We start from the raw sequence: 23,604 nt of genomic DNA, 5'->3' as shown, positions 1-23,604 counted from the left end.
AGGAACAAGTGTTCTCTTCTAAGAAAATCATAGCATCTTATATTGTTGTTATTTGTCTTGTTTCAACAGACTCAATAAAGGTGAAATCCAACGATTCCTGAACATCCTTGCAGTCAATTCCCACATGGCAGTGAACTTCTCAACTGAAGATTAAACCTTTAGTACTCAGCTCCAGAACATTGCCCTCTTAGATGCCGCTCTGTCTTCACGTTTGCAAATGGCTTGCTGTCTGAAGGACGAGCTCCTCTGTTCCATCTGCCTCAGCATCTACCAGGACCCGGTCAGCTTTGGCTGCGAGCACTACTTCTGCAGAAAGTGCATCACCGAGCATTGGAGCAGACAGGAGCCTCACGGGACGCGGGACTGCCCAGAGTGCCGGAGGACCTTCGCCGACCCCCTCCTCTCCCCGAGCCTCAAGTTGTCCAACATTGTGGAGCGCTACTCGGCCTTCCCACTGGACGCCATCCTAAACGCTCAGAGGAGCTCCTATCCCTGCAAGGACCACGAGAAGGTCAAGCTCTTCTGCCTCACTGATAAAAGCCTGGTGTGCTTCTTCTGCGACGAGCCGGCGCTGCACGAGCAGCACCAAGTCACCACTATTGACGAGGCCTACGAGGAGATACAGGTCAGCTGTGGCACACACACACACACACACACACACACACACACACACACACACACACACACTGACAGCTCATTAGCAAGGGTGAGGCTGACATTTTCTTAAAACCCGTCAGAGCTCTGCGCCACATTCGGCCAGTTGCACTCACTGACCCTGTGGGAGCTGCCCAGACAGTTCAGCCTCAGTCCCTTTACCGCCACAGAGCATCTCCACTGAAGCAGTTTGGAGATGCTGTGCTTTGCTTATGAGTACTGTGGGCACAGTAGGTGGTGAAGAGTGAGACATATCTAATTTACCTTTCCCTCTCTGATGCCCACATTACCTGACTCATCTGTGAGTTCAGTTCAGTGTCAAACCTCCTGAGGCAAAGTGTAAATTAAATGCCTAACTTGTCTTTATGTTGTATGCCCTAGATAGTTTAACTTACAAATATATATTTTGGCGGTATTTCAGAAAAATGTATCATATTGATAGACATATTTGAGTCTTTGAATGTTAGAAATATTAGGCTATAGAATTATAGAAAATATTTAGAGTTATCCACCAGTTCCCATTGCGGTAAAAGCATGGATCTATTAACGCTGGCTTTTAACAATGGATGTCCATTTGTGTGATATCCATTGTTAAAAGCTGGCATGATGATCCATGCGTTTTACAGATTTTCAATGAAAAAAAAAAGATTCTTGCATGTACAGTACAGCGACCACTGAAACCATGGAAACGCAAACATTCAATTCCACCAGAAGAGCAAAACCGGCTTACGTTTTTGACGTTCGGAAAAAGGTGGATAGAAAAACATCCACAGTTCAGTTCCTTTGTTACATGTCGATGCCTCATCTCTCTCCATCTTTCCTATCATCATTCCTCTACTTTAAAACTGGCCCCAAAATGCCACATAAATGTGTTTTGTTTTAGTAAGGAGATCTTAATTGAATTTCAATGCACCATTGTTTGTTGAAATATTTGGGGAAAAGGCAAAAATCTCAATGAGCCAATAACCTTTTCATGACAGCGGCATTGATGAACTTCCTTATAAACCGTATGTTAATGTGTCATATGTGTTTACAATGAGTCATTTTTTCCACATTAGCAGGGCTGCTTCAGTGTTTGCTTTCCTCTCACTGTTTGGATAATTCCATTCCCACAGAGCCAAAATCCAATAACTGTGAAACAAATCTCCTAATCCTGTTCCTTCTTTGCTCCAGTATGCATAGAAACACATTCCAGTCAAATGTTATGTAGTCTGTCTTATTTTCTTGAAGTCTGCCCTTACTGAAGCATGTATTCAGTATTCAATGTATTCAGATCTGCTTTGATGCAGTGTAAAAAGCATTCGATACCCAGTCTTTTTGGCAAACATCGCAGTGTGCTTTCTGATGAGAAACAGACCATTATGTTGATGATTGACCCTCAGCTGTGCGGCTGTGGAAGGTTTACACACATCACTGCAGTTCAAACCACAACACTGCATTATCTATGTATAGCTTTTGGATGCAGAGACGGTATAAGTGCGGTGGTCTGTTCATTCCACTGATCTCTCACCCTCTTAAAAGTGCATCTTTGACAACTCTGCCCTCAGCGCTCTGAAACAATGAGCAGATTTATATGCAGACCACAGCTGATTTAAAAACTCTACCTGATGGAGGAATAGGGAGACGTATCATTGAATAGCTGTCAGTTTGTCAAGCTGTCGTTTTTATCAGTTTGTTTTTTGAGTGGCAGCATGAACGGCTGAATCGACTGAGCTGACAGTCCAGTCCAAAGTACTGTAGTGAATAGAGAAAATTATAACTACAATGTTATCCAATGTGATGATTGAACTTGTATAGGATATTTTTTATCTTGCATATAATATATAATAAACTCCTAAATAAATCAAATGAAAAGAACAAGGGTATCATCATCTTCCGATTTTAGAATCAGAAAAATGGCCATAAGAAGCCTGATGTAGATTGTATGATATTGCAGTTTTTTTTTAAAAGTGGACTCATAATGGTAATACGTTAATATATTTCATATGCCCTTCATGAAAAACTCTTCTTCCTTTAAGCATTTGTTATTGCAGCTTTCACAGACATGATGGATATACCTCTTGTGTTTTGCTCGGGGCAAATTTAATCTGCTTTTTAGTTTATGAGAAAAATATCATTTGGCCTGTCACCAAATAGCTTCCCTGAGGTGTTTGCCGGGACCTAATAAAGGCTTTTAACCACAGAGTGAAAGAAAGATACAGTTAGTTTAATCAATAGATCACATTAAACGTCGTCACTGGGTAGCACAGAGCTACAGCTGTACCTGTCTGCGTTCCATGTTCAGCGTAATTAACAGTGCTGTGAACATCAATGCTGTTCTCCTTAGCTCCCAATCAGGCTCCGCGCTGAAAGCCTGAGAAAGGTCAAAACTGTGTAATCTGGGAGCAGAAGTAATTAGGCCCAGCACAAGATGTTTCTCTTTTCTTGGACACCAGCTTGTCCCTCAGCTTGGAGCTCCTTTCAAGGCAGCGATCTGGCATTTGGTATTCTGGCAGGAGCGTTGGAGGCTTCCCAGATCTACAATACTGTGAGAGAGAATACAAGCACACAGAGGCCCCATCGGAAACAACCGCGTCCCATGATGAGCTTGGCATGGCCGCCCTTTCAGATCCACAAGTGGGCCGGTTTGTTACGTAACATCTCCTGCCTTACCCGACAAACACAAACTTTAGGACGTGGCAGCTGATGGACCACATGTTTATTTTTTATGTCTCGCCGTGTCCTCAGGTTGTAACTTCTCATTTAGCATCAGGGCTGACGTAGCCGGACTAAAGTGCCAAAACAGCATGGTGACAGCGTGTTAAAGGACCGCAGCAATGGGCTCCAACACTTTGACTAGGAACATGCGGTGCCAGCTTGGTGGCCTGGTTTAAAATGAACCTTAGAGTTTTTGTAGGGTGGGAAAGTTGGTCGATCAGGGGAAAAGGATTTGGTGGACTGAAAGCCAAAGCTTAGCCTCTTTTGTGTTGAATTGTTTGACACTTTGGCACTTTCAGAACAGTTTCCAAAGAGTCTGTGTTTTTTGTTTTTTTCCAAAATATTCCGGAAAAGATTTTTTTTTTTTTCCTCAGAGTAATTAAAAATCATAGTGAGATCTGGTGAATAATGATTCACTGTTATTGTCCTTTTTTTCCCAGCAGTGTTTATTACATTACATCATCCCCTCAGCCTGTCAGCCGCTGGAGGAGCAGGATGACATACACACACACACACGCACCGCCACCTTGCTGTTCTTACGCAGCACTGATGATCTGTGTGTTTCACAATCAGAACTACAAAAACCCAGAACAACATCTACAGTCATCACTCAGGCATTTGGACCAGCCCTTTACAATCTGCCACCATGAAAAATAGAAATATGAGAACAGTCGCTCGTAGCCCAAAGCTGCTGAATTCCCTTGGTGACTCATCAAGAGGAGCATTTGATCTTTGAATACATACCGTAGTTTAGCCATGGCCATGTATTCGTGGCTTACTTTTTACATTTTACATAAGCTTTAACTTATTGTTACACCATGCACAAGAATTCAAAGCCTTAGATTTTGTATTCTGCAAGAGACTACAATTCCACAGGGTTCAGAGATGACACACACTTCTGTTATGTCATGGCCACCGCCGCTTTAACTATGTTGACAGTGTGTTTCACTGGCCACTGTCCACTGATGAGTGCAGCCTTTGGTCGGTTGTAATCTCCTTAGCCTGGCATGTCACTCTGCTGACCCCGGGCCCTGAGTCTTGCTGCTGCGTCGAGAGCTTTACCTCCTGCTGATTTGCATCCTCTTCCTTTTCCTAAACGCTCCCGCGGCCAGAATTTGTAATGCACAAACACATGTAGCAGCCGGCTGCTGCTGCTGCTGCTGCTGCAGAAGTGACGCACACGCATCTGATAAACATCCACCCCAACACATAATTGCTTGCCTGTACGCATTTCTCGACATAAAGGACATTAAGGTGGGATGGTAGGAGGATTTGTCTGTGGCTCTGCCATTCGCTTCAGGGAGCGGAGATTTCACAGGGAACTAATGCATTCTGATTAGGAGCGGTTTTATTCCGCCAATCGCATTGGAGGGCATTAAATACCATTTAAACCTAATGTGCAAGAGCAGAAAGCCCTCTTAATGCAAAATTATCTTAAACTTCTTGAGAACTAAAACATTTAACAGTCAGGGCCGCAATCATCTCTAGAAATCTCCAGATTCTTAATACACATCATTTTAAATCCTCTCTTTATTTCGTCGAGAAAAATGTGGCCCCTTCAGTCTCGCTCATTGAACTCGTTAGATGAGGTTAAACCCGGGAAGCCAAACATTCTTATCTACCGAGCCCCATTCCTTCACCCCGTAAAAAAAGTATGTGCTCCGTGTTCCGGTAAATAACGCCTTTTATCGTAGGCAATGATGAGATTACAGTTCCCTCTCTCTGTCATACTGCACTTGGAGGGCTGGCGCCATCTTAAATAGCGGTTGGCTGGCTCGCCGCAACCCTGATTGGAGCTGGACGAAGCTGTGCACTTATTATCACACCACTGTGGCCTGAAGTTGGCAGCCAGCTCCTGCGGAGGACAAAGTGGGATCCACAGCAGCCGCTGTGCCTTAATTGCGATGATGGAGACTGTCAGTGGAGCTGTGTGTGCAGCCACGGCGTTGCAGGGCGAGACAGACTCTTCCTGCTGTCTAGTTGCCTTGGGGACATCTTCACGCTCTACTTGACAGCGGTGCAGGACCAGATAAGAAGACTGCAGCCCCTGGTTATCCATGCACATTTGGGGACTTAACTTTATTTTGTGAGACTATAGATACTGCAGTTGGAAGAGGGAGAAGAAGAAGAAGAGGAGGAGGAGGAGCAGCAGGCAGCTGTGCAGGGACGCCAGTTTGAGTTTGACTAAAACCCACGCAGCTGAAGAATTAAACGATTACTGAGTCTCCCACACAGACCTGTCACTCAAAGCGTCCGGGTGCACCTGTGCACCGTGTCCTCCATTAACACGGTTTTCCCGGTGCGCAGCTATTTCTTCCTTATCACACCACAAACACGGCGTTAATGGTGAAAAATGTATTTGCATTTTTCCCATTTGCCTCGCCGTGATGCAGGGCGGTTGTTTGAAAGAGCAGAATGAGCACGCCAGCCTTTGAAGTGTTCCTCTGGTGGTTTGAAAACAGGGGCTGTCTTTCACTCTCCGACTGACAGAGCCCAGCCGAGAGCGCTCTCCGAAGCCTGCCATCACCACGCACGGCCGTGCTGCTGCAGTAATGAGTCAGGCAATTTCAAGGGCACCCACGGCTGCCATCTCCCCTGTGGCTCGCCTCAGTCTGCGCTCCTTTCCCTGTAGCAGCTCCATCTCTCTGTCTCTTTATTTTGTCCCTCCCTCCCGCGTGTCTTCCCTCTCAGTAATCTTCTCCCCGTTCCTGAGGTATGTGCTTTATTAAATGCCACAGATCTCGTTTGGTAACCGATTCCTTTGAAGAAGTTAGTTCCCAGCCCCCCACCCTGCTAATTTTCCCCACCCCACCCACCCCCAAAACAAATGAGTGTGTCCAGCTCGGCGGTCAGTCGGGGTGGTGTGGCAGAGAGGCGGCATTCATGTGGAAAAGGAGCCATGGGGAAAGACACAACAGTCATGTTTGGTTAGAGCAGCGAGGGAGAGGCGGCGGCCTGTCCTGCACTTAACCACCGATACTGCTGATGATGCTCGGGGCCGGATTAATGTTTACTTTGAGCCCATGCCATTGGTAATTTAGCAGATAAACAGCTGCATTGATTGCAGAAAGAAGAGCTGTAGCGTCCATCACAAGTAGCATTTTGTCTTGTTTAGATGATTACTTAGGCGTCCACTTAAGTGAGTCAGATGTCTGTACATCTGCTGTGCATTAGCAAGGTTTATGTAGACCTTCCGCACAGGGGGGTTGGACTTGCAATTTGCCATGTGTTTGATAGAGGGGAAAAAAATGTTCACGTTCAACAGCAACATGCCGTGAGGTGAGAAGAGACCAGACGGTGTTAAGCACAAGTACAGTGAGGCTGATACCATCCATCTTATGTTCTGTTTCAAACCCTAAGGAAACCCAAGAGCATCTTCAGACGCTTTAGGAGGAAGTGAAAACGAAATGTTTCACTGAAGATTTTATGATTAGATTACAACATGACCACTCATCATGACTGAGTGATGAAGTTGATGAATCGGTGCATCAGGGGGTTTACAGCCCGCAGAGTTAAAGAGAGAATTTAACACTTCTTCTCTAAAAAGCAACTATAGCGACAAAACTAGCGTCTTTTTGGACAAGCCACTGGTTATGTTTTGTCTGGTTCCAAGTAAGATGAGTATGTGTCATGACTCATGTAGATACTATGAAATATATGGGGAAATGTTGCATTGAAGCCATTCCACAGAAATGCCACCTTAGTTCAGACTTGCACCAGTGGATCCTCTCCAACACTGTTAAACAGATATTCTTGACACCTATTTAAAAGTAATGCAGTCTATTGCAACAGTAGCATATCTCGCCTTTGTCAGAGCCATAATGCTGATCTATGGTTGAGACTTGCCTCCAAAATGACCATATAAATGATACTATAATTAAACAGTTCCCTTCTGAACATTATGACTCTCATTAAAGGAGACATATCATGCCTCCTTTTCCCAAATTAAAATAGTTTCCCAGGTGTCTTAAAGACATGTCTGTGACATGCTGTGGTCAAAATACCACAAGGATCAAACATCACAGCTCTTTTCATCCTCTCAAGACAGCCCTGTTCAGAACGGCTGGTTTCAGTGTCTGTCACTTTAAATGCAAATGAACCACTGCTTGCCCCGCCCCTTCTACTGGTCCAAGGTAGGGGTGGTATTATGCAAATTCAAAACCTAGTTACATCACTGGAAGACAACTGAGGGAACAGCTCATAAAACCACATGGATTCCAACCTAGGGAGCCTGAACATTACAGGGTTTTTTGTCAATTCTCACATTTTGGGGGCCGGAAGGCAACACAAACACCCAAATATATGTTAAAGAGCCTTCAAAAAGTGATTTTTCCATAATATGTCCTTTCTTAAAGCAGAAGTAAGCGATCCGGTCGTTTTGGCTAACTTCCTGTGAGCCGATGGAGTTAGCAGTCCCCGCCCTCGTCCCTTCGTCACCACATTCACGCGCATCCCTTGGCTGCACACACAGAGAGAGGACTGCCCCTTTATGCCGTTCTCTCTCCTCATTGGATAAAGGTTGTAGGATACAAGGAAAGTTTTCTCTTCTGCTTACAGCAGAGCAGAGTAACTGACAGACCCGTTTCAGACCAAACACTCTATATAAGTGATTGCTGTCTGAAGATATAACTATTTAAGACTTATATTAACACAAACATTCTGCTTACTTCTGCTTTAAGGATTTACAGCAGGACGGCTGTGCTATGGCTCACTAGATTTAAAGAGTTGCTTAAATAAACTGGAAACTGACTGTTTCATTTACTCAGCAGCATTGATCCGAAGAGGTGCGCTGTGAGGTGTATTTTCTTTTCTGTGGAAATGACAAAACTCTCCCCACATGACTGTTTCGTGATGAGTCATTGTATCTGAATGCATCATACTCGTCGTGTGGCATCAGTAGTTGGACGCGTACTAGTTCCAACCTGCAGGTCACAGGAGTGATGCGTGCAAGCTCCGACCGGCCCGGCAGGTCAGAGGGGGGTGGGGGCTGGGGGGGATCACTGGCGAGGAGGGATTTGCTGGTCATCTTAGTGAATGAAAGGGGAAGTGCTGTCCTTAAAGTTTTGAGGCTTAAACTGAGGCTTAATGCCGAACCCTGGCCTCCTTAATGTGAGGCAGATCAGCAGGGAGAGCAGCCTGCACATCACTGACACTCCAATAAAAGATCACTTTAAATTAAAAAAATAAATAAATAAATAAAGTGCAGGCAGTGGAAGGTGTTGCATAAACGGCCACTCTTTCTTCAACTGCCTCAGAGGTTGAATGACCTGTCAAATGTGCTGAATGTGAAATTAGAGGCTGAGGAAGATGGCTTTTAGGCACAGACAATTGCAGAGCTTGGTAAATGTTAAAAAATCCATGAGCGGTAAGTGATCGTAGGGCAGAGCACTTAATATTCACTCTTCTTCCCTGCCTTTTACTTTCGTCTGCATCACTTTGATTTCTTTTTTTGGGGGTGGATGTGAACTACTGCATCCCGCCGTCTCTACCGTTAGACTCCGAGCCCTGCGTTGGTTGATTAGCTGGAGAATGAAGACAGATTACAGGCCATTGTTCTTTGGGGTGGGGGTCTACACGGGGCCGGACGGGGGCCATAATCTCCTGTAATTCCCTGTGTCCGTGATTTGCCTCAGATGATTTAATTAGACCTGCTGCTGATAGGAGTCCTCATTTACAGCTTCTAATCAGCCTGATGTGACTGTCACTGAACCTCCCCGAGCCGACTGGTTGCCGTGAGGGACGGATGGACCCGGCCCCCTGAAGACGCTGACATGTTAAATGCCTCTTGTCTTTCAATGAGAGAGACGCGTTGTCATTCTGTTCACCATACCTACAAAACCTCTCATTCAAGGGTTAGGGAAATCTCACACATGCTCGCGCCTCGTCTAATTTCATCTGTGCGATTTGGGAAAGGGTGGTAAAAAAAAAAATCAGTACAATATTATCAGAATTGTGGGAAAAAGACCTATTTAAATAAAACCAGAAAACACCTGTTGATGGAGCTGTAATGAGACCGTAGCGCTTGCAGAGTTTTGCATCATTGCCTGCTTTGGTCTGTATATTGATTGACATCCCTAATAACACTCTAAACACCATTACTCCATTTCCAGTTGCGGCCAAATCAGCCGTCCTTGGCCAGGTATTCTTAGAGCTTGTTTATTTCCCGTAATGCATTCAGCGAGCATCTAGGGTCAGGCTAATCAGAAGGGAGCGGCCAGCTGTCCGCGCCCTGGCTCCTCTGATCACCGCTCCTCTCAGCCTGCACATTAACATTAACAGAGGTTTCCTGCTCCTCCTCGAGCAGCTGTTTACAGTTTAGCCATTTAGCAGACGCTCTTATCCGCTGTGACTCACAGTAACTGCAGCTGTAAAACAAGCAAGCATTCCTCAAGCATTAAAAGTGTAAACTGCGGCATCGTTTAGAGGGCTGTGAACAGTATATGAGCTTTTATCAAGAGTGTCATTTTGAAGTGGAAATACAGTCTGTGTATATAAGATGCTGTTTCATTAAAAAGATATTAAAGCTTTACAAGAGGTATGTAGATGTGTTTGGGAATGTCTTTTGACTGGCTCCCAGTCTGCTTCCACAGTGTGCCAGCTGAAACTGAAAAAGCATTGTTGTCTTCATTTTGTACTTTTGTGCACACTAAGCATGGTGTTTCTGACGGCTGGAAAAACGGAGCTGAAAACAGTCTGCTGAGTGAAAAAATCCCACAGGAAACAGCACTCACTCGGCTGCCTGACAATGGAAACACAAAAATATGTAAATGAGAACAACAAAATCCTGAGTTGGACTTCACTGAACAGCAAAATGGAGGAGGAGACGCGCGGAGTAACCTGTGTGTGTTTCAGCTGTTTAGGTGAAGTCGACAGAAATCTTAGCAAAACACCAGAAATAAGGAGTCAGTCACACAACATGATGTAGGCCCGTTCAAATCATCAGTTTTAAATCGTAATAGCGATTATTTAGTTAGGACGATGTTAAAAAAACATGAGATTGTAAAATCGATGTTTTACTCTAGGGTAATTATAGTACAGTCCCCATTCATGTATCTGGGTGTACTGTGTTGCCGTAGAGACACAAACAGCACACACATAAAACTGTTTGTCATTTCACAAAAAAAACGTAATTTGTTTTTGAGAGAAGAAAATTGGGATTTTATTTTTGGACAAAATCGAACAGCCCTAACATGATGTCCATGTCTTCTTCTCTAGGTTAGCCTCAGCTAACTGTTTCACCCTCAGTGTATTTTGATGCACACACAGGCAGGGAGGGCCAGATCCATTCAAGGTTAATAGGGGTTGATGATTTTGGTTTGGTGCAGTGCGTGTTAGTTTAAAGTTTTTAAAGTTTTTTTCTTTTTCTATTTTTTGATGACAGTAATAGGCTGCTGTGTTATGTAAATAGAAACTCAACCTTGTAACCGTGCGGTATCTTATCAAATCAAAGGACGGTAATACATTCAAACAAATGAAGAACAAGCGACTGCAGACCACATATTCAAATAACTCAAGGATATTTCAGTCCAGATCGATGTCTACACCGTCACATTTCCATCCCATATCAGCTCAGGACTTTTGAATTTGCGTATTGTTCAACATGTTTTCATTTTATCACTGTGGTTGTTCCATATATAGTCTCCTTTGGTTGTGACAATGACATTTAGCATGTGTCCTAAGGATTTTTTTTTTAAACATGCATATCTAGATATGTATACAGATACATTTCTCAGGTCATATTTACTCTACAGTCCCTCACCTGAAACAATCACTGAATAGTGTTTGGTACTTTTTGATTTATTACTTTGTACATGATTGGAGCCTTTCTAAAGTCAACTAGGCCTTTTAGAGTTGGTTTGTTGGTTCTCTAATCAGCTTTGTTTACATTTCTTATGGCGGCTTCCAGCAGTAGGAGATGTATGGACATGTGAGGGAACAAGGGTGTGGACTGCAGCTCGATTTAGACCCATCTTTGTACAGTATAGTGTTCTAGATTTAGCAACTTTTGCCTTGTCTTGATATAATTTATATATCAAGGCTTTTCAGCACAATTTATTTTCTACTATTACCCCAAGGAATTTAATCCCAGTCATTCTTTTCATCAGAAGTTTCTGTTTTAAATTGCTGTATTCCAAAAAACCTTTTATCTTTGTTAAACCACTGCCCATTACAGTGGTACATAAACTCAGTTGAGAGTATGGACAGAAAATGTGACTTTTTCATCTCTTCATCTTGGAGACCCACATTAAAGCAATAGGAAATTGGCTCTGGCAAGTGAAACAGTTGCTGGAGTGCATTCATTAATAATTGACTTTATTTTCTGTTTTGTTTGCTCAGGGCGCTGTTTGTCTAGATGGCCTCAGCTTCCCTATGATAAGTGATAAACAGAGAATGGTGTTCTTGAGCTTAATCACATTCAGGTTCAGTTTTAGGAGACAGATGAAGGCCTGTTTGGGTTGAAAATGGTTCTTAGTGTAAAAAACAAGACATGTGTTAATCATGCAGAGATGTGTTTCTCCTGCTTCGTGCTTCGAACAGCGCCTGAAATTAGTTTTTTTTATGTGATGATCCCGGCTACATCATGTAGATTATTGGAAATCATGAGGGGATTTAATAACATGCAGACCTGACTGGAGGCTATACTTAAAATTCATAGAAGTGTACTGCCAGTGTCTGCAGACAGAGTCTGTTATTTTACAGTGTGGCTTGACAAAGCAGGCATACATCCCCAAATATTTATTTGATGTCGGGGGACTGAGTGAAAGAGAAGCAGAAGCGAACATTTAGTTTGGTCGGATAGAGCCGCATCACGCATACACAACAACTACGACACAACAGCTTCCAGCTGCACCCCCGCCGCTAAGACGAGGCAGAAGCAAACAAATCTGTTTGTTATCCCTGCCGTGTGGCGCTGGCTGGCATGCAACCACATCATGTTTTTTCACAAGGTGATTTGTGCGCCTGACACATACTACATGGTTTTATACGAACAACATGCTGACTATTGGAGGTTGGGCTAATCCCGGGGAAGCTTTTCCTAAAAGATGACATGAGCTCGTATTTAGTTTGTGGTGCAAATCTGCTGGCAGTCAGAACGTATCCAAGGGTCGTTTCCAGGGTGTGTTTACCGTGTGTGTCGACAGAGTGAAGTCGCTCTGCAGCACAAAAGAGATAATAGTGTTTGCAGGAAATCCAGTTCTCCGGAGCCACGTTGTTATGCCTGCATTTGGGTTTGGTTCTTGAGTGTTTGGTTTCTGCAGGGCCGGGTGGAGATTCTAATTATAGCCATTTAAACCAGCCTAACTAATGACCCCTTTATTTGAAAGCTAGAATAGGGTTGATTAGAGTATAAGTAGCAGTGCATATACACCACAATATCGTGAAGGTCAAACATCTGAAATAGTTAAAATGCAGAAACAGGGGAAGCTGTAGTTGAAGTGTCATTTAAATCGACAGTGCAGCGCAAACAGAAATCCTCTAAGACAAATCTGCATCTAGCGTTTGCTATAAGAAGTTAAAATCTTATGGATTAAAAAAAAAGTAATAAGTAAGGAATTAAGAGTTGACATTTAACTTAGCATGTGGGTTGTGGACTGTGGGAGGAAAGAGAAAACCCACACAGGTAGATATAGCATGAATATCCAAACCCAACACAGACGAGCTGCGGCTGTCTGCCAGTTTGAAACCCTGTAACTCTGAGCTGTGAGGTGATGATCGTTGCACCCTGCCTCCCCGAGGTTTACAGTTTCATCAATGAGATCAATAGAATAAACATAAAATTCACCAACACTCTCATCTAAAGTAATCTTTCTCCATCTTTTTAGTCTGTCTTTAAAAAAAAAAAACCTCATCACCCCTCAGCCCTCAAGTCGATGCCACAAATCACAAATTTCCCTTGGGGGCTTTAAGGCAACACGCTCTCTATCCTCAGACCCTTAAAATCAGAGCAGGAAGGAAATGTGAAGGAAGCACTTCCCTTAAAAAGGTGTTTTAAAAAAGCCCATTTAACCTCTTTCTCATGCTGTCTGATCTCACCACGGGCTCTCGACGCACTTATCAGCTACAGATGTTCCACTACCAATACCAGCATTTGAAATGCCTCTGATGCTGCGGAATTGGGCATCAGCAAGTGTGTGCCACGTTTTTGACGATATTAGTTTCACCCGGTTTCAAACTGCAGTTTTCTTACAATAATTATTTAGTTTGAAGGTGCTGTTGCACAATTTTAAACTGTAACTGTGAAAGATGAACTGTTACTACACTGAAACAGTTTTTTAAAGGAATCATTATTTATCGCTGCATCTGTTTACAGTTATTGTTACACCGCTGTAGTGTTCACAACTTTATAGGTCTTTATTTTGAAAGTCTTTATCTTTACACACTGTGGCTGCACTTTAACATTATTGAAAGGAAGAAGTCGTTTATGCCGAGATTTTCTTCATTTACGATGGCTGACAAACTAGATGATAAGAGGTTATCACGGTAATTTGTTGTATAAGTTGTACTTTAAAAAACTTAATGCACTGGTTCAGGAATCAGCATCAGGAAGGAAAAAAAAGGTAGCCTATACCTGAACATCAACTCCAGCCAAGATGTTAAACTGAAGATGATGCTGGGGGGGATATTACATTAGATTTCTTAAAGCAGAGAAAAGAAAAATGAATTTGAGCCCATTGTGGGTCTTAAAGGGATAGTTCACCCTAGAATGATATTTCGCTCATTATCTACTCACCCTCATGTTGACTAAGGGCTGGAAGAAGTTTCAGAGTCCACCGTCGCTTCTCTGAGTTACAGGGGGTCTCGGCATAGCAGTGCATGTCCATATAACGGTTGCAAAGGGACACCGGAGCTCTTCGTAAAAAAACACACACAAAAAAACATCCAAATACCTCCATGATGCTCGTATGTAATGTCCGTCTTGTGCTGAAGCCCCAAATTGCGTAATTGTCCCGAAAAAAATTAAATAAGTCTATATTTTAAGCTTGTTTGTAGCGGAAGCTTCTCGAAGCTCCTCTTCCTGGTCCGTCCAAATCTCGCGTGATTTGCGCCGGCGTCAGCATGCGTCAGTGCGGTTACTGCGAATCACGCGAGATTTGGACGGACCAGGAAGAGGAGCTTCGAGAAGCTTCCGCTACAAACAAGCTTAAAATATAGACTTATTTAATTTTTTTCGGGACAATTACGCAATTTGGGGCTTCAGCACAAGACGGACATTACATACGAGCATCATGGAGGTATTTGGATGTTTTTTTGTGTGTGTTTTTTTACGAAGAGCTCCGGTGTCCCTTTGCAACCGTTATATGGACATGCACTGCTATGCCGAGACCCCCTGTAACTCAGAGAAGGGACGGAGGAATCTGAAACTTCTTCCAGCCCTTAGTCAACATGAGGGTGAGTAGATAATGAGCGAAATATCATTCTAGGGTGAACTATCCCTTTAACATTAGTGTAATAACTCATCTATCAGACGATGGAGCCCAAATTTTGTGCAAAATTCAATTTTCGAGTAAATCCGAGATGAAAGTGGGGTAGTTTTTTTTCTCACATTGGATAATGCAGGCGCACGAATTATGCGTCACGTTGCTCATGAGTCAATCAAACGCCTGAGACACACACACGCCGAGCTCGGCCTCGCCCCATGCATTGAATATCCCGCCCGTTCGATAACGACCAATCAAATTCGTTTTCCTTTACTCGGGTAAACTTGTGCGGCAACTCGTGGAAACTCGTAGAAGGAGGCGCAACAAACAGGACAAACGGCCATTTCTCAACACCTTTAAATGGCCATAATTTAAAGGGGTAGTTGAATATTTTTGCAAATTGGCCCATTTTGCAGTTTTTCTGTATTTACCTCGAAGACAACTCTGTCTCGTAACGTTCCGTTATTATCTCATAGCGTGGTGAATGTGCAGGTCACAACTTGTTTACCAGAGCGTTTTGGAGTTGTTGGATTGTGTATTTGATGAGTTTGATGAGGGAAACCAAGAAAATCCATTAGCCTCCGTAGCGTAGCTCTGAGTAGCTCGCGGCTCTGCTCCGCCGTTCTAAAAATAGCTTGCACCAATAATTAAAGGTAACGAACCTACTCCTAAAACTATAGGGATTATGGCAATGGGCCAGTTTACCAAAAATGTTGAACTATCCCTTTAACATATCAACATATGTGGTAAAAAATAGAAACACTGAGAAGTTATTTGAAATGTTCTCACTTTTGTTTACACTGAAACAGGAAAGTTGAGGTTTCACTTTGGCTCCAACGATGTGAAACTGAGTGCGGTTGCTGCACAGGCAGGTGGAGCTTCCAAACATAGCTTGAACCAGTTTTACTATTAATCCCTCCATGTGGAGATGATTACAGACGTTGGTGATTCATGACTGAGGCTCGTGCTTTGTTTTGGATACTATGTAATCTAGCAGGCTTAAAAGGAAGTAAATGTTTTTGAATGCTGTGTTTTGTCTTTTCTGTTGACACGGCGTACAGTCCTCCAGGATTAGCCTTGTGCAGAGATGGGTTGAAACTGGTTGCAGCAGTGAAACTGTTCTGATACTGCTCATTAACTTTAAACTGACTGTGTCACATTCATATCCAACTGGAGCTGTGTGTTTGAGTGTAGCTGGTTGTGCTCAGCGGTGAGGAGAAGCCTCCAGACTGAATGTGAAGCTAAGTAGCTTCTGTCAGGCTGGTGATTTTATACAAGCAGCAGGCCTGCTCTTATCGCTCAACTCTTCTCTGATTCCCACTCTTGTGCCAACAGCAAACCCCATGTTACTCTTAAATGGCTTGTCCTGCGCTGTGTAGATTATCAAACCTAACACTGATGGCTCTGAGACCTGCTTGTCTTTCCCTAAACCCTCAGACATCTCCCAGACTTTGCTGCCTCAGTGCTCCAACACTTTGTTCTCAATTCAGTCTGTAGACTCTGCAGACCTGTGTCAGCAAATCAAACATCATGAATCTTTTCATTTTAAGGGTAAAAAATATGAAAACTGACATGTAGACATTTATTTATTTTTCAGTCCCTAGCTCTCCATGTTTAGAGTATTACATTAGCATACTCTGTGCCCTTCCTCACTCCAGGAAGTGGAGCAGCAGCCGCTGAGCATTCATCATTTACATGACGTGTCCTATATTCAGGGAAGTGGAGAAGGCCGCCAGCGTCAGCGCTTCCACTCATCCCCACTGCTTTTTACCAAACGTCTCCTGTGGAGTAGAAGTCGTGGATGTGAGGGTCATTTCATTTGTGAGCTGTTGCTCAGACCTAGAACCAGTCACAGTCAATCTGTTTCATTCTTGTTTTAAGTGCAGAGTAATACGACTTCATTACCTTTTAAACCTGGTGTTGATAATGTCCAACAAACTTAATATAACTGCAAATGAGCAGGTCAGTAATTACACTGAAACATTTAGTTGTCTGACAGGAAGTTAAGAGAAACTCTCCTTTCTGGTTTCATCTAATCTAATTTTTCTGAATTTGTTTTTCTTTTCTTTTCTTTTCTTTTCTTTTCTTTTCTTTTCTTTTCTTTTCTTTTCTTTTCTTTTCTTTTCTTTTCTTTTCTTCACTTTCTCATTAATGTGAAATATTTGGGTTTTGGACTCTCAAACAGAGCAAACCTTTTGACCTTGGGTGACTTGACTTTTAAAAAAAAAAAATTCTCTGACATTGTATGACTAAACAGTTTGTCAAATTAGGGAGGTAACTATCATTTTCAGTATCTATGAGTTTCTTTCTTTGTCACTGAATTATTCCATTATTCTGTCTATGTCATGTCAAATTGGCCATCACAAGTTTTCTGAGTCGAAGGTGACTAACTGAGTTAGCCTAGTTGTACTGTCAACACCAAGTTTCACTATCAATACATTTCCATGGTATTCAGCATTTGATTAAATGAAGTGAATTGAAGTGAATGGTCTTTTGTGGCCTGTGAGATGTTTAATGGCATTTTTTATGAGACTAGAGCCGAGACCTTGACAGCACTAGTCGCGTGTAACAGATGCACACATACCCACATATAGTGCAGAGTGCACTCGTCTCACTAGGACAGATGTAGAGCTCACCGCTGTCTCTGTCCTCCAGCCTTCTGACTGAGCCAGTGCTGCTCAGTCAGCTCAGCCTGTGCCCGCTCCGCTGGCTGAGCTCCGGCTGCAGGGACACACTCGTCCCTCCGGAGAGGCGGCCGACTCTGCTGATGCTAGAGGAAACAAGGCTTCAGGATGTAAGGCACAGCTTGAGCTCAGTTTGATGTCTTGGAACAAAATGCACCGGAGTTTGCAGCCTGAGACAGCATTTTCGTTGCTCCGCTTTTTGTTTCGTTTCACAAGTTGTTGGTTTTTTTTGGCTACAGCCTGGAGGCCAGAGCGCTGGCAGCCATCACACCAGACAGACAGGTGAAACATATTCATCACTGGCCTCTAATCCTTTGGCCCACAGTTTATCCTGACCTTGCACACAGCTCCAATCAACCCGCCTGTATTGGCTTATCCCTGAAAATGAAACTAAGAAACATTCACAGCGGGTGTGTGTTGCATCTCTGATTTTATTGTTGTGTGCATTATGATATTGCAGTGACTGGCACATTTATAAGACCACAATACATCAGAGACGACAAAATTACATTTAAAATCCTGCTCCCCCCCACACTGCCATACATCACAGGGAGTATTTCTGTGGTTGTGACATCCGTTGCTGTTGCAGTTAGCTCCTTCTCTGCAGCCTGCATCAGTGTCTCCAGGCTGCACTCGCCTTGGCATTGAGCGCCGCAAAAGGGTCTTTGTACCGCGAAGACGAGGCCATGCACAGGCCAGTGGCCTGTCATCACGTCTCATCAGGACAACCTGCCGATGAGATGGCATGTACTGTGTACTGTTGGTTTCATTTGTGTGCTTTTCTCCTGTCCTCTGTGATCCAGTTACAGAAACACAACACTGACTGTCGCTTTGCAAGGTTTTCTGTTCTGACTCCTTCCTCTCTCTCTTTCTGTTCTGTTTCTTTCCATTACGTTAAGACACATTCAGATGAATCAACTAATGACAGAGGTGTTGATGTGTCATCATTCGTCGCGCTGTCTCATAAATTTATTATTTCTTCCATTGCATTCAGTCTGGTCCAAGGAGAAAGAAAAAGATGCATTACCTTACAGTTGGTGTTCACAGTGACTTATCGCCACAGGCTTATTAAAGGAACTGGATTCTGGAGTTAAGATGGCACCCACTGAAAACCTGCTCACCTGGCACATGAGCCAAGAATAGAACAGTTTAATATTAATATGTCATGCAAATGAAAAACTGTTACAATACAAACACAAATCAGAACAGGCATCAATTTACCATCCATGCACTTCAGTGAATCTTGTCAACAGTTTTACAGACATTCATTTGTCATTAATTGTCATTTTTCATTTATTATTAGTTTATTTCATAGGGACAGTGCACCACTAATCAACAGAGTTAAAAGAAAAACTGTAAGTGGGCCAGAGTTAGCCAACAAGGCTAGTTTTCGTCCGTTGTCCCTGGCCAGATGTTAAAGGCAACCTAAAAGCCAAAAAAAAAAGGGCAACAATTAAGTTTCAGTTGTAACACCACCAGGACAAATTAGCAATAATACTGAATGGCAATGCTGTATCCACCTCTCTCTCACATTATTACACAAGTATTCTTATTACAGACTGACCCAAAGCTGTAAACATGAGATCAAGACAGTTTAAGTGATGGGGATAGGATTCACTTATTACAAAGCCATAAATGTCGTGACAACAGATTTCATTTCATTTCATTTATTTGGATCTCCATTAGCTTTGACTAAGGCCATTGCTATTCTTCCCGGAATCCACACCGAACACAATTATCTTTCCACTGCAGTACACTATCACAGAAAACACATCACACAACAAAAAACACTCACAAAAAAACAGAACCCAGTTCATATTAACAGTACCTCAACAATGTAGGTTTTAACAAATTTCTTAAATCTCAACATACATTAGACATAATTCATTGTACAAAAACAGAATTTGGATCTCACTAATTGATTGTACCAGGTAGCCTCAACTCAACATCGACAGACACAGAGAGCTGTTTGGCTAATAAATGCTCTTTCAGTAGTTATTTAAATCTATATTTGTTGTTTTCTTGAGTAATATGTCCTGGCAGAGCATTCCATATCACCATGGCTCTGTAGTACACTACTGTACTTTTGATCTTGTTTGTTTTCACTTTAGGTAGAGTAAATCTACCTTCCGTAGCATGCCTTGTGTTGTAACCTTGTTCATCCAAACTGAAAGACAGATGTTTGTATAAAACCCTTGGCAGTTTAGTCACAGACATTCTTCTAATAAAAGCAAGTAATGAGGCAATATCTGTTCTTTACATTCCACCAAGTAAGACAGTTGTGCATTTTACTGACATTAGTTCAAAATGAAAAATGAAGTAAACATTGTGCTGCCTTATTTATTATTTGCAGTTTCTCTATAGATGTTGTGGCAGCGCACGACCAAACCTCTGAGCAATAATCTAGGTGTGATAACACAAGACTTTTAATGACACTTCCCCTTACATTTAAAGGTAAAAAATACCAACATCTCCTTATACTGTTAGTCCTCTGCTCTGGAAATGGCTCTGTCGTCTCTGTTGCTTCGTCGGTTGTTCAACAGCTGGTTTGATAAAGTTCTTATTGGACTTTTATTGTACTTACAGTTAAGTTTAGTAATACTGTCAATAGTGTCAACTCCAGCAGACTTAACTAATATTTACTTTGGTTGTGTGGTCGGCGCGGCCTCTCTGCTCCTCTGCTCACTCTGTGTGTGCGTAGGTGTAATGAGCACAGCCCTGCCTCGCCGCAGAGAGCAGAGGGCAGATGAGCAGAAATGATCAATAGAAAGTAAACCTAAGGTGGTTAACAGTGACTGACCACAAGGAGACAAGATTATATGTTGCTTATTGCATACTGATGGGGAAATTTTAAGAGATCTCATTAACAATTGATGTATTTAAAGGGATAGTTCAACATTTTGGGAAATTGGCCCATTGCCATAATCCCTAGGAGTAGGTTTGTTACTTTTAATTGTTGGTGCAAGCTATTTTTAGAATGGCGGAGCAGAGCCGCGAGCTGCTCAGAGCTACGCTACAGAGGCTAATGGGATTTCTTGGTTTCCCTCATCAAACTCATCAAATACACAATCCAACAACTCCAAAATGCTCTGGTGGACAAGTTGTGACCTGCACATTCACCACGCTATGAGATAATAACGGAATGATACGAGACAGATATGTTTTAGAGGTAAATTCATGCAAAACCACTGATGCGTGTTCCTGTCGGGGCCAGTTTTTTGGCAAGCAGTCTCTGCATTTACCTCTAAAACAACTCTGTCTCGTAACGTTCCGTTATTATCTCATAGCGTGGTGAATGTGCAGGTCACAACTTGTCCACCAGAGCATTTTGGAGATTGTGTATTTGATGAGGGAAACCAAGAAATCCCATTAGTCTCCGTAGCATAGCTCTGAGCATAGCTCTGATCCGCCGTTCTAACAATAGCTTGCACCGACAATTAAAGGTAACGAACCTACTCCTAAAACTATATGGATTATGGCAATGGGCCAATTTGCCAAAATGTTGAACTATCCCTTTAACAGAAGTTTGATTTTTACATTTCTCATATAAAGTCAAATACATGCTCTCCTGTGGTGGATCTACTTGACTTTCACAACACATACAGTATAAACTGCACTGACTTTCCTTTTGACACAGTCTTGTCAGAGCTGTCAATCCAACACCGGTGGAATCTCTAAAAACACAGACAAGTTCCAGACATCAGTCTGAACCAAACCACCACTCTGCACCAAACAGGAAACGTGTGTCCATGTACTGTAGCATACTTGATGTTATGTTGTTGCCCATTACAAGCTCAGGGCTCAGTGTGTTGGTCACATACAGTATCTCAGACCTGGTCCATGCTGAATAACAACAAGCCCGTAGAGCTTACTGCTGGACTGTGACGGCTGCAGCGTGCTCGCTGCCGTGTTATTGGCTGCCATCTTATTTACTCACCCCGTTATCTGTATCACAGAGTGACACCCCCAGCTCCATGAAGGTTACGCCAAACTGTCCCTGTGAAAATCACTTGCAGACAGTACTGTACATGGAGTTATTGTGAGCTCTGCCTCCTTTCTGCTCAGTGATAAACTGATGAAAAGCTTCCCAATGCCATTGTAAGTCTTAAGTAGCGTATTGGCCCTGCAGTCGGGGCGTCTTCGAGTAAGAGGATGAGTTGCAAGATCTTCTCCCTTTGTTTATTTTTTAATTTTTTTTCCCCGTCATCAGTTTGAATGAAATCTCTGGAAGTTATTCATGTCTTGTGTGTGAGAGGAACTTCTCCATCCTGTAGGCTTTTTATTATTCATGCTGTGACACTGCTGCATGTTGTTTTGTTCGCCTCCTCATCGGCGCTGGCAGTTTGAAGCCAGCAACGCTCTTTAAATTCGCGAACGAGCTGCTGAATATTATCACACTCGCAGCTGTAAGGAAAGTTTGAGGAATTTGAAGCCAGGTGCACATTTCAGAAGGAACTGCCGGTGTGTTATTTTACTCATTGTATTACACAGTATATCTTCCTAAGAATACCAAGGAGAGGGAGAGGAGGGAAATGACAGCAGGATGAAATGAGTTTCAGATTTATAATCCCCAAGCCGTGACCCCCTTCTCTCACCACCACCGCCACCACCACCACCCACCCTCCACTTCCGGCAACTTTTGGTCCTGGGGAAATGTCATGTCAGACTTGTGCAGGCCAGATGTGATGGACAGGAGAGAGACGCCTCCACACACAGTACCAAAACACGCACTCTCATGCTGCTGCTCACACACACACACACACACACACAAACACACAAATCTCCTTGTCAGGCGCTCTGCTTGCATCTACCTGCAGCGGTTGTTTTGTCACTTAATAACGGTCCGCTCGTCATAACACACACTTTTCTCCCTAGATGCGTGTAAATTACATCTGATATAGATTCAATTTCTTGTCCTGGGGCGTGGGGATGGACTCCACAGCTGTGTGTTTCCTCCTCAGTTTTTACTCTGAAAAAGTCATTACAGGAAATCTCTGTCTGTAGGATGCTCAAAGGACGGTTTTTGCTTCCAGGAAGATTAAAGAGGATTATGTAATTGCATGTTATGGAGGAGGTTCAGGGGATTGAAATGTATGAAGACGATTTCACCAAGGTTGATTTCTTGCTGTTTCTAAAATGCCTGCCTAAATTCAAGTCAAAGTAAACACGTTCTCCAAATTATTTAGAGGATGTCAGCGACAAGTGTTGGTTGCAAAACTCAAGAGAAATTGTAAATTTAACAGGTTGATCAATGATCGTTAAAAAAAGACTTTCTGTAGATGTGCTTGGGTTTTTCATTTCTTTTATTAGTTTATTTGAAATGGGACTCTGCATATTCATGAACATACAGAAACAGGGTTCCTACGCAAGTATGGAATAGTATGGAATTTGATTTTCAACATTTCCAGGTCTGGAAAAGTATGGAAAATGGAAACTATTGTATGGAAATATACAGTATTTATCTTATTCACATTATTATTTTGTTTGCACTATTGTACCTAGCTACAATCTCCTGGAAATTATTTGGTTACATAATGGCATACAAATTCAGAATAATAAAAACAAATTAATTGCATGATTTATTAACATGATACACATACATTATTTGAGTTTTTTTTACTGAGAAGTCCAGAAATGAGGGTATGGAAAATGTATGGAATCTGGAAATTTAAAATGTGTAGGAACCCTTCAAAAACCATTATTTGATGTAAATATGCCAGATTTAGCTAGAGAGCTAATTTCCATCCGTAGTCTCATGGTTCACAAACAAATAAAACTACATTTAGACAAAGACAAAACAAATGGTTAACATAGTACCGTACATCACATAATGGTTGCATTAATCAGGAGGATGGTAAAAAATTAAAGTGCATTTATCCTACCATAGATGTCGTAAAGTGCTATTTGAGATTCATCACAAGTGCATCAACAGGCAGTATCTGTCATAAAGTTTTATTTTGAAAGTGCTTAAGGTAAAGTGCCTACAGTTGTAAATAAAAGAAATAAATACATTTCAGAGATGTTTGCGTTCACATCAGTGCATCAGCGATGGCAGCAACAGTTGATGTAAACTCTCCGACCAGTCAATCAGACGGTGTCATATAGGAGAGAAGCGGAGGATTGCAGTCAGTTCGTCAGTGCTGGTCTAG

General features: G+C 42.6%; 1 protein-coding gene across 1 annotated transcript in view; it reads left to right on the top strand.

Moving 5' to 3' along the window:
- Positions 1-23,604, top strand: part of trim62.1 (tripartite motif containing 62, tandem duplicate 1) — a 41,727-nt gene that overhangs the window by 2,010 nt on the left and 16,113 nt on the right. Inside the window, exon 2 of the mRNA XM_085777486.1 lies at positions 70-625. Within this exon, the coding sequence (XP_085633612.1) occupies positions 218-625 (408 nt within the window). The 5' untranslated portion in view covers positions 70-217. The remainder of the gene's footprint in view (positions 1-69; positions 626-23,604) is intronic.

The sequence above is a fragment of the Trachurus japonicus genome, chromosome 5, assembly GCF_045865225.1.
Source record: "Trachurus japonicus isolate A0001 chromosome 5, Traja_1.0".
NCBI lineage: Eukaryota > Metazoa > Chordata > Actinopteri > Carangiformes > Carangidae > Trachurus > Trachurus japonicus.
Note: the sequence above shows the minus strand (reverse complement) of the source record. Positions and strands in the feature narration are given on the sequence as shown.